Source organism: Branchiostoma belcheri, unplaced genomic scaffold (assembly GCF_001625305.1).
Source record: "Branchiostoma belcheri isolate BF01 breed outbred unplaced genomic scaffold, Haploidv18h27 scaffold21, whole genome shotgun sequence".
NCBI lineage: Eukaryota > Metazoa > Chordata > Leptocardii > Amphioxiformes > Branchiostomatidae > Branchiostoma > Branchiostoma belcheri.
In genome coordinates, this window is record NW_017803602.1 from 495,773 (window position 1) to 508,100 (window position 12,328).

Consider the following 12,328-nt stretch of genomic DNA (forward strand, 5'->3'; position numbering starts at 1 on the left):
TAGCTAGAGCACACCGAGGCACAGTTTATAGATTTTAGATTAGCCATGAAGTTTTTTTAATTAGTAATCTCGTGAGTCATATCCTGACTTTTTGTGGTGTGTGTGTGAGTTGACTAAGGGGAATTCCCCTTCTCATGAGCCACACTCATTATTGGATATCACGTGACTGACCTGCCGTATGTTTACCCGCCCGTGTGAACTCTGTACACCTGATGCCGCCGGTGTAAAATACCAGACTTTTATTTCCGCCCACCTTTGTACAATCATACGTATATATACACTCCCGGTGCAGGGGCAAGTTGAGTTACACCCTGTTGTATAGCGCTCGTCATGGGATGTCCCACGCAGTCCGCCCACTGGACCGGCAGGAGCCGTAGAATGGACACGGAATCACACCGCCAACACTTGCCAGCCGGACTTTCCCCCGCGTCGCCTGCCCGGTTCTGGGAACCCCCTACTTGTAGCGCCCGGCCCGTGGAGTCCACAGTTCGCTGTCTCCCCCTGGTTTCAGACAGCGCTGTTTTCAACGGTACGTTCAACACGTCCACAACTATTCCGTCCGACATGACAGTATCTAGGCGGCCTGTATTTCCTGAAGGCCTGACCATTGCCAGGCGACGGCTGCACCAGAGTGAGAACGTCAAACTCCCACCGAAAAACGAAGGCACTTCGTATCGGCGTCAGAGACAGATATCACACCTACACCTACAGTGGTAAGGAGTAACTCAAGTGTAAGACCCAGCCATGACAATATCACCACGGACAAGAAAACGACTAGTAATTTGAGCGTCAAGGAAGAGGCGGGGCCACAACTTCGCCCACAAGGTGAGAATATTTCCGATTTACCAGGTCGATCAGTAAAACATTTAAGGCTCAGGTGAACAATGGTGTACAATTTTGATTGTCGATGCATGAAGAACAAAATTGAGAATTGTATAGAGCATATGCGCAGTGTTTTGAAAGAGGGTTGACCGGACCGGCACTTGCGGAAATAGATGATGTTTGACGATCTGTTTCAAGGTTAAACATACAGGTCTCACAACAAACACATTAACGTTATGGTGTATGTCAATTGAGATACGGAATTTCGAATTTACACCAACAAATGGCTTATCAGCGTTATCCTGTGGGTATCAGCAGTAATGGTTGTTATGTTATAACGACAGCAGCATAACGCATATATTCTGAAAACAAGTAAAGATCGGTCCTTTTTCAATTCCACAAACTCGTGAAATATATTTATATCCTCAAATGAAGGTCGGATGCCGCAAATCTCATGTTACTATCATTTGGTTTTCTTTCCTCGCAATTTTGTTCAGTACTATATAAGAAAACTGTAGTGGTAAGTGGCAGTGGTATCCTAAGTTAAGTCTTATCGCAGTCCAATCTACCGATATTCTCTGTATGGGAAGTTAGAAAGTACAGCGCTGACGATGGGACATCCCTGGTGTAACGTACGAAACCATACCGTGAGTCATAGCGTGCTCCAGCGTCACTTCTCGAAATCGACCGTGAAACTCGGACTCTGTCCAAAATTAAAACTCTTATAGAACCTCAGTATGTGCGGATTTGTTTTGTTCCGAAGAACGTTATATTTTTTAATACGTTCTTCCTCGTCAGGTAATGGGGCAGGCCTGTGCCTCAGGCGCACTCTTCAGTACTCTCCAAGCAAAGGTCGAGCTTTCTTTTCACGAAAGAGAGCCCGATAAATAAGCATAAAACATGCAACTACACAAACGCCACTTTAAAGTGACGAAAACTTGTCGTTTGAGCCACTGTTATTTTATAGTAGCCATATCCACGTCTTGCTGACTATCGGGACGTGTTAAGACTAGCCCGTATTCTCCCCACATACAAACATGCCAAGGACTTGAGTCATTATGCCAGCGCACTACGAGTTGGGCACCAGGCTAAAGTTACATTGCCGTTGGTCTTTACTGGGTTGCGGTTAACAAGGTGTGGTATGCATTGGTACTGTGAATACACTGTACGCGTGATAATGAGGTTTGGGAGTGTCTCAGGTCGCAACTGTCGATCCTACCCGCCTCTGCATTGCCACACCTAGTCCTAGGGGAGTAGAGAGGTCGATGGGGTTTGCATCGAGACTTGACCCTGAAATCAAGCTAGTACGTAAGTTGACCGAAGGCACCGACTGTTGAACTGAGACATACACGCACTAATACACAATGCACACACTACACTGCACTCCCGCAGACATGTTCGCACAACCTTGTATTTGATGTTTCTTTTACCGCCAGAGGGCATTATACATAACCGCCGAATTTGTGCTTTTGTCTTTGATTGTAACAGTATACATGTCTGAATACCCTGCTAAGATAGAAAAAGACGCGTTCACAAAGAAATTGAGGAAAAATGAATGATAGCAAATTTACTTAAAGAAACACTGTTCTACATGAAAGTTGATTATTAATTAAAAAAAAACGGAAAACGATGGTAGGAAAAAGAAAATTACGAAAACTGTTTCCAAAATTTTCCAACATACCCATTGTCGCTATTCTAGTCCCCCGCCTTTTTCTGATGACCTTTCTTTCCAAGAAATTAACCAGGAAGCGGAGGCGCGTGTTTAGGGTAATTGGCCCTATTTGTGCGCTGTTCTGTACCCTGCACACGTGTACATACTCTCTGGTCAATACGTACCTGAACCGTAATTTCCCGCAAATTTTTATTCATGCTATATATGTAACGTTATATTACGTTCAATCCAAGGTAGTGTTGCAAAATGTACTACACAGTTTTGCTTCTTCAAATCCACAGTAAGCTGAACCCAATCATCGAACATCATACATAATTATGGGTTCACCACACCACGAAGTGGTGGTGAACCCATATTGCTTTTTCTGATGTTTCTTCTCCTTCTTCTTCTTCTTCTTCTTCTCCTGCCATTTTTTAAATGGATTCAGCTTCTTCATTTTAGGGCCTAAGGTCCTGAAATTTGGTATGGAGGTACAGTGGGCAAATACCCCTAGGCGTTTTTTAAATTTTTGTGATACAGGCTTTTAGAATGGTTTTATTTGAGTTTTTTGGCTGTGTTATAGCAAATGTATTACTGTGTTAGTATGCCGTGTTTACCACGTCTGGGCATGAGTCATCACAATGGAATGCAGGGCATCAACCAATAGGCATGCAGCTTTCCTCTATACTTCTTGCTGATTGGCTGTTGGGATTTAACTTGATTAACACCTGCACAGAGCATTTCCATACTGACAGTATGTCTTTATTCAAGTGTTTTGGTAGGTATTTCAAGCTTTTCTGCTCCAGCATTGGAATGCGGGGCATGAACGTTTTTTTTTTTTGAAAATCAACAGTTTGCATTATGCAATTAAAAATCCTAACCAATAAAGTAGGGAATAGCTATCCAACTGTTGTTTTAGTTGTATGTTACTTCATATTATAGTTATATCAATGTAAATCATTGTTTTCCCTTGTGTTTCTCATTCTTTCCCTGCCATGTCGTAAAATGTGGTGAAGCCATCGCTGTATTTGCTCCAAAGCAAATATTGGCCTTTCTAGTTAGTTTAGGATTAACTTAGGTTGCCTACGGGCCAGGCGATCAGCTTTTAAGGAAGCATTCCCAATTACGTAGAAAGTTGCTACATTTATATACATGTACATATATATTTATGTAATGATGTTTATTAAGAATATCTGTAGACGTAAACTGGTTATACAGGTTTTCACGGGTAGGTTTTAAAAATTGAAAAACGTGATATCGCTATCATTATATGACGTCTCATATACACAAACACAAGGCTTAACCATGTTTGTCAAAGACAGCGCGCAAATTAAATAGTTTTGCTGATTTTCCATGAGGAACTGGTACCGGAAAAAAACGCAAACAAACTTATCTAGTAATTTGGTATGTAATTGCTGTTTACAGACGCGATATGAATTTGGGGGAGGGGGTACTTCAGTTTACGCATGAATAGCAAGTATGTCGGCCCGTATATATAACACATCAGGAAACACCTAGAGTACTTCTGAGTCATTCCCTTTTCATGACCTTAGCAAATTGCGGTTTATAACATTCGGGAATCCCCGTCCGTACACGTGAGTAGTGGTGAAACCGACAGCTGACAGACGACTCCTGACTGTCGGGGTTTTTCCGCGTGTGTCAGAGAACAGGACGCACGTGTAGCACAGGACGTACGTACACGCCAACGTCCTCGGCGCGCGGGGAACCCCCTTCTTTTCTGCTTATCTGTGTATAAAAGGACATCCAGGCTTGGTTTCCCAGTCATTCTTCCTATGATGTCCGAACCCATAGCTTCGTCACTGCCAAGCTTTACCAGAATGCCGGCCCAGACTATGCCTTGCCTACACGACCTTTATACGCTCTACTACCCTGACTATCCGTACTTCCACCAACAGTGGGCTATGTTTTACCCCACAGGTGCTGAAGAAGCGAGACCGCCACCCGTCCACACGGTACCTAGCACACTGGGTCGACCACACGTGCCCGTTCCTCTTAGTCTTCCTGTACCAAACTTCGTGGACCAACGCCTAGGCGTCTTCGCACCAGCGGAGCTCCAACAACTTTCTTGGCAAGACGAAGATGGTGATACGTAAGTGTTTGTTCAGAAATGTCTTTATTAAAAAAACTTGAGGCAGAAGTTCACCATTTCAAAACATGAACATTTGTAGTGAAGCAAGTTCGTTTCCTTACATCTGCTATTCTGTTAGCTATGTTGTAAAATAGATCATGAATGTTTCATGAGTGTAACCAAGAAGTGTAACTGTGCCCGGACAAGCTTTAGCCTACACTAGTACAAGACGTGTGATTTACAGTTAATGATGTTGGACGTTTCTGATCGAAAATGCTAGAATCGCTACTCGGGCTTCTCAACTTGTCCAAAGGACTGATACTCAACAGGAAGTGCCCAGGGTGTCCTGACTCAAACTAAAGTTAACCTGATGACTCAGCTAACACGAACATGACGAGCTTTCTTCCCTGGAACTGACCGGAAGTCCATTGAGCGATCCGTGGTTTGGCCGGGTCAAGGTTCAACTGTAACACAATAATCGAAACGGCATCGGATCTGGCGTCCGACGCTTTCACATAGACACCCAAGATCGATCACGTTACTGTTTCAGTCGCGTTCTCCTTGGGTGGCGAAATCATCGATATACCAGTGCTGAAACTACTAAGACAAAGCTTCTAGATCTAGAATGATCTGAAATTTACACATAGGTTGAATATATACCAGTTCTCATGGAATATTTGGTATAATCATTATCAACATTTTTGCAATTTATTCGAGAAAAGTGAATTCTTTTCATCGATTCTATGAAGGGTCCCTCTGATTCTCATCTCAACGCATGATTGTCTTAAAAACGCGAATTCTGGGAGGAAGACTTGGATAGCCACCCACTAGTTGGTGACTCACAACTCCGGGTGTGCATGCCTTGTGGGCCGGGTCGGGACAAATCACGGACAATCTCCTCTGAACAAGCGCTATGCCCACAAGAAAAAGGGAAACAAAATAATCTGACCCCTCAAGTCCTTCTTCTGTTCGAAAGCACATAGAAATTAGTGTTTGCAATGTGTTTGGCAGAATGCTTTGCTTATATAGTATTCAGATATTTTAACGCAAAGCTAGCGCTCATTTCGCATATCTAAGCTTCCCTTATTGACGTGTACATAAGCTTGCACACTTATTCTGAACAAAGGAGTAAACTCCGCGGGAATAACTTCTGTTCCTTAACTGACTATTGCAAAGTAACGATTGCTTGAAATATTCCCATTCCTTTTCACTGAAAAAGCTTCATAGAAAATCTTGAAAACTACAGTATTGAATAAATTATCATCCAACGTCTACATTTACGTGACCGTGAACATGTATACGTGAGTAATACGGAAAAGTGGAACGATGTCGTATCTCATGAGGAATATACGATAATCCAGTTTTCAAGGAAGTGGACAAAACCAATCTCATGCAACTTTATTCAAAATGTAATTGCGTAAACGTCAAGGTTAAATTTTTCTTAGGTAGTTCCGTGTTTCCTTTCAGCCGCATCCACGTGCAAGACGCACATGTCCCGGTCCTAGTTCTGTATCAAAGTTTTTATAACAATAACAATAATAACCTTTATTGTACATTCATGCCCTACCGGGCTAAGTACAGGTGAACAGATGAAATAGGTAATATACATGTTTGTTGTACAAACAGCTCTAAATCTACTCTAATACAGAGGTTCGGCTTCTTCTCGTTTCTTTGTGATGTTAAAAATATAATTTGAAATGGGTTTGTATAATACAGGATGATCAAAGCGCATAATTTATAATGACGCGGGTGGCCCTGTTTTGGTTACCGCAGTGGTTCCGTCTCATCCAGGAAAAAAGTCATGCCATGTTACGCGACACTTCCACCTCTACCAGACTTCAAAAGCGGCTGGAAAGAGTAGAAATTGGCCAAGTAGACAGATAATTAATAACATACCAGGGGAGTTTGCCAGCAGACTGTACCCCTTTAGCGGACCAACTCCTCTAGTATGGTACCTGGCTAATTGGGCAATTTCTACTCTTTCCAGCAGGTTTCTGAAGCAGTATACTCGTAGCGGCTAGCTGTTCCTCATCGTCTCGATAATTAGCCTAGCTGCACGCAGCTACTAGTAACATGTTGTTCTGCTTCCAGATGTGCTTTTACCCGGGAAACAACCGCCCGGACACTCACCTATGCCTCAGTTACATTTGTTACCAAAGAGAGGATCAGGAAAAAATAAACCACATAACGTCAATCAAATAAAATATTACACGAAATAGGAAAAGGAAGTGGCGGCTTTGGCTGTTTATCTCATAGAAACAATATTTTGTCAACCCGGTAATTCGTTCTAATTTTGGGTAGTTACTTAAGTCTGTTAGATAAAATTGCCAGTCAAAACCGAAAGATACAGAAAAATCTTGCCATGTGAGTCCTGTTAAAAAGCGCCTTTTCTACGTTACTGCCTCTCTATTATGCGTGAACAATATTCGTTCCTGGAATTGAAATCGGCATGTTCCATTCCAGGAAACCCCAACAATCGTCCCACGGAAACAATGTCAGGCTCGCGCGCAATGGTTCCGGTTTCTTGTTTTAAATACATACTCCGATCTCGTCCGATATGCCTGTTTTCCTTTCATTTACACGGTTTATTTATTTATTTATTCAACGTGAAAACAAAAGCTTGCCATTCTCGAGTCATGAGATAAGTAATAAAAACGTGACGTAATTGTAAAGCAGGTAACTTTCCTCAAAATACCCAAGCCTTTTTTAAGAACACGTGCACTAAGGATAAAGGAAATTGATGGTCTCATATCGGTGTATTGACAGACCCCTACACATCGCCGTGGCCCAGGCTAACGTCCCGCTGACGGAGAGGTACCTGACACTGCTGGCCATGGCGCACAGGAACATCGACATCTACAACCACCTCAGGCAGGTATGGAGCAACCAGACGCCATATCTGGACAGCAAGATAGATATCATGTCCCTCGGTTTTGGTTATGTTTTATTGAGTTGGATAGACGGAAAGTTTTGTAATTAGCATTAGGCACGGGTTCTAGTTCTATAAAACACCCACGCTTCAAAATGTGCAATTCTCATCCCTTTTTTGATGTTTATTCTTTGTATTGTTTATTATCTATATCAATAATTTTTTCTCCGGTTATTTTCTATGCAGACTCCACTACACTTGGCTGTTATAACAGAACAATGGCCTTTGGTGCGCATGCTCGTTCTGAGCGGCGCATGCGCAGACGTGCAGGACAGAAACGGGCAGACGGCGGTGCACCTGTCGTGCCAGACCGCCAGCACGGCGTGCTTACACACCATCCTCACCTGCACCACACGGGAACTGGACCTGGAGCTCAGGAACTACGACGGTAAGAACAACAGGTTTTATTGAGATTTACCACATTTGTGGAAGGATTGACATAACATTTGACTATCATCTTTTCAAGATGTTGACCCGGAAACCGGAAAGAAAGGTTTGACCCACTCTCACCTGGAAAGACCCCAAGCCCTACTCTTTTCAATAAGCGTGGTGGGGTCTTTAACGTGGGCCCTCCTCAAACATGACTCCCTTATAACGTCCTTTAATGAAGGCTACCCATGTTCACTTGAATCTTGTGAGGAAATAGGTGTGTTACGAGTAACAGTAACTTAACTTAATTTTTTTACCATTCCTTGTACCGATTGGAGGGTCATAAAAAGGGGGATTACAACACAACCGTTTTCTGTCGTCTTTGTCAGGCCTGACACCTCTGCACGTGGCCGTGAACACGGGGAACCAGGATGTCGCCATGTTACTGGTGGACAGCGGCGCAGATGTCGATGCAACGGTAAGTGACGGGATAGGACATGCTTGGGGTTTACTTGAGATTTTTTTTGTCGTACATCTAGACAAATGTTACAACGTTACAAAGCGATCACACAGATAATTGTTTCTGTATCTTCAGGACGGTAAGAGCGGCAGAACGGCGCTGTTTCACGCCGTGGAGAGAGACCAGGAGGACATGGTTCTGTACCTTCTCCGCGCAGGCGCCAAGGTGAACGCACAGTGCTACGCGGGAAACACCCCCCTGCACGCCGCCAGTGGACGAGGCCAGCAGAACATGGTCAAACTGCTCATCAAGCACGGGGCGGACATCGGCGTCAAGAACTCTCACAACGACACGCCACTGGCCGTGGTCAAGACCAGAGTGGTCAGTGTTTGTCCTGGGTCGCTATTAGTAACCATATTTTCCGTGTAATTTCCATGTGTGTGTGTGTGTGTGTGTGTGTGTGTGTTACTTATTATAATAAGCATAACTTAAGAAAGCCTTTATGGATTGTGATTGACATTTGGTATGTAGGTAGGTTGTTGCACCTCAAAATATGAAAAAAAGAGATCGATTTATTGAAGGTGACATGAAGTATTGACTTGAAAAACAAAGATACATGTCCATCTTACTCTGTGCAGATCAGTCAGATGATGAGGGGTAGATACAAGCCCCAGCCGCCAAACGCCGCTTCTGCACCCGCTGCCTTCCCTCGCAGTGTGGCGCTGCTGAGGGAGTCAGGTTCACCAGGCACGTCTTGTGGCAGTTCTCATCCTTCCGAACATTCATCACCTTCACCAGAGGAAACACCACAATTTCAGCGATCGTCACCAGGCCTTGGAAGATAGCTGGTCATTTAACCTCCAGGATATCTCTTATACACTGTCGTTTGTACACCTTCAGCACTGCCGCAAACGGTTATGGGGGAAGCCGCAATCAAGTCAGATTTCATAGTGAAGTGTGATTTAAATACACCGTAGATAGTTGACAGTTGTAGTCGCGTGGCCAAGACGTACATTGTATTTAGCCACGTTGTTCTACACATTTCCCTCTACCTCAACACGCCTGTTTTTTACCCCTATATTTTGGACAAGAAATTCTAGTAAGAATGATTCTCTGTGCGTTCCGAGTGAACTTTCGCCATCTTAGATATAACCGTCATACTGACCGTTTGTGGCGGTTATTCATCCCTAGAAGTTGGGGCGTTACTTGCGAGAGGCCTATATTCCTATGCAGAAATCTGTGATACTGAAAAAGTATAGCCTATACTATATGTAACTGCACTGCCAAGCTAGGCAACAAGGTGCCGCTGCTGTACGGCTTCACCGGTCGCCTCTCCGATTAATACGTATTAATGAAATATTTAACAAAATATTTAATTACATGGTGTCATATAGTCCAAGCGTCGAATAATGTTGGTTGCTGTCTTGAATATACATTATTTAATACTTTTAAACTGTCCGCCTCCTTGTTTTATATCGAGTTATCTATATTTTGGATGAGACACTTCCTGCTGATTTGGTTCTTGATAAAAAAAACTTTCAATACTTACGTCAAAACGTTCATCCATTTCTAAGACAGGTCAGAGAGTTCAGATGTGATACCAACTTTGTCATAACTCGACACGCAAAGGAAAGCGTTTCGCTCTTTTAAGGTCCCTATAGGGTCAGACCAGTCGATTTATTTCTCTTAAATGTCGATGTTCACAGCAGTGATGAACTTATAGTATGAGATTTTATCGGAAACTATGGCGCCAGTTTGGTGCATGCCCTGAAAACACCATTAAAATCACAGCATGTGAAGTATTTTTCACTTGAAATGTCGAAAAGATCATACCTCAGATGTATTTCATCTCTTTGAGTCTGTGATCGTATGATGTATGTTTCAGCACCCCTTTTTTTCGCGGCGCTTCCATCACGTAAATGAGTCGTGTTTGACCGTAGGGGCCCCTGTAGAAGATGAAAGGCTGGCAGCTCCGTGAGTGATCAGGACCGGCGGGTTATCTGGAGTACCACTGATGACTTTCAATCACTGTTCCCCGGGAAGTGGGGAGAGATAAGGCCGCCCGTCACGACTTCAAACGTGGTCTGGTCCTTTGTAATTCTCGTAAAACTGCTGCGGTTTGGAGAGATAGATGGAGGGAGGAATGGTTAGAGAAGATAGATACAGCTGAATGGACGGCAGAGATTTGATGTTGAATTCGCCCTGATTCCTTCGCTGGGAAGCGTCGTTACCGTGTAGAGAAGCGTGCCAGAGGCAGGTACAACTGCGGAGCGGCCGTGAAAGTGAGCTTTATATATAAAAGACGTACACCATTCATGCTGATGGATTTCCTATTCTCTTATAAAAAAAGCTATACAGAAGATTGATCAAAAGTAACCAATCATTCTTGGAAATTAGATGATCCAGACAACCAATGCCTGGTACATTTTCATCACTGTACAAATTCTGAGAAGCTCCAATCCCCAGATTGAAACCTGTAAAGACGTACATACATGTACCTGGTGCAGTGGAGATGGCGTCCATTCTATACATGGAGGAGTGTTTTGGATTCAATGCTTTGTAGGATTTGAGTGGTAAGAATTGTCTCTCCGTCCCAATGTACTGGCACAGGTGCATGTTTATCAAAGTATGTACGTATTTTCAACTACCAAGGTCAAAATAAACCAGAAGTCCCCGGTAATGGATGTGGAGAGTGAGAAACAAAGGCAGGGGTTTGAAAATAACACCAGAAAAAACAACAATGGCAATATAATTAGAATAAGTTATGCTTTCCGAAGACTTGAAAATCTCGACTGATTAAGCATGAAACTTAGGTAGTGAGTACGCATTCAAGCTCTGGCTACCTTTGACCATGCACACACACGGTGGTTCTTTTGAAATATATAGGTGCTAGGAAGTCTCCCAGGGGTAGGGGGTGATAAAGCACTACATGACCTCACACTACAGGGGTCGTGCTAGATTCACCACTGTGCTTGCTTCTGTATGAATAAAACCTCATTGTCTACCGTGTGTCTAAGCCTTTGTATTACCAGCCACGCCCACATCGAGGTACAACCTGTTATACATACACAATCATCGGGATGAGGAATCACTGTCCGCTTTTAATTCCGCCTGAAACAGCGCTGGCGTGACTCGAGCGAGCTACCTGCGGCTCCAATTATTCCACTTGATGCGTTCCTACCCCCGCCTCTTCTTTCAGGCCTTGACTGGAATTAAATTAGGAGGAAAATTAACGCCACAGAGGGCACGCACAGCCCAAATCACCCGCTAGTGTTGCCTGAGAATTAGCCTGTGGGGAAAGATAGCTCCCGTCCATTCGCCGCGCTACATTGCCTGCCGCCTTATCTGTAGGACCAAGTTGGCGTCGTACGCGGAGATTATAGTGATGGTCCCTGCACGTGCGGCGGGTGGAAGGGCCTGGGCTGGTAGGGTCGAATAAAGGGCAGCGGGCACTAGTTGAACATTAGTGTGGGCATAAGTCAGACTAGGGAAGTCACGTAAAGGAGTGGGAGCGGACACGGTAGAAAAATATACCCCTGTCTCACTCTGGGTGGACAGCAAAGCAGTTTTGACACCGCAAAATCCTATTTGATCAAGAGACAGAAGCACATATCATTTGCAGAAAATGTCCAAGAGGTTTTGGAAGTGAGTTGTACTCGTTAAGTTCGCTCGTCACAGTCGAGCTTGGAATTATATATACAATATAGTTATAACATTCAGAATATTTCAAATATGGAATCTAGGAATAGCTAAGTATGTGATTCTGTGAAATCTTTTAGGGCATTAAATATTGAGTTCCTTTTGGAAGAATTTATTGACCATTCACAAACCATGTCTGTAATATTAACAAGACAATGTAAACTTGCTCTATACTTTCGCTGATTATTAACGTTATCGCACTGACCGCGCCCTAGCTGAAGATGACTACGTCTTCTGCATGTAAACTACCAAACGAATGCCCATGCCTCTGAGGTACTGGTCAACAATCCTACAAAGAAAAAACTCATG

General features: G+C 43.6%; 1 protein-coding gene across 1 annotated transcript; it reads left to right on the top strand.

The window, feature by feature from the left end:
* Window positions 1-330: 330 nt before the first annotated feature.
* On the top strand, window positions 331-9,718 carry LOC109469607 (B-cell lymphoma 3 protein homolog). The gene is made up of 8 exons (XM_019768147.1): window positions 331-529; window positions 637-825; window positions 4,412-4,583; window positions 7,329-7,437; window positions 7,678-7,879; window positions 8,250-8,338; window positions 8,456-8,701; window positions 8,959-9,718. The coding sequence occupies exons 1-8, from the start codon at window positions 331-333 to the stop codon at window positions 9,163-9,165; spliced, it is 1,413 nt and encodes a 470-aa protein (XP_019623706.1). The 3' UTR covers window positions 9,166-9,718.
* Window positions 9,719-12,328: the final 2,610 nt, after the last annotated feature.

Excerpts from the sequence above, each read along its gene's own strand:
- LOC109469607 (XM_019768147.1), top strand. The coding sequence starts at position 331 with ATGGGATGTCCCACGCAGTCCGCCCACTGGACCGGCAGGAGCCGTAGA. Across the intron at positions 826-4,411 it reads GCCACAACTTCGCCCACAAG|GTGCTGAAGAAGCGAGACCG; the intron begins GTGAGAATATTT and ends TTTACCCCACAG. Across the intron at positions 7,880-8,249 it reads GGAGCTCAGGAACTACGACG|GCCTGACACCTCTGCACGTG; the intron begins GTAAGAACAACA and ends CGTCTTTGTCAG.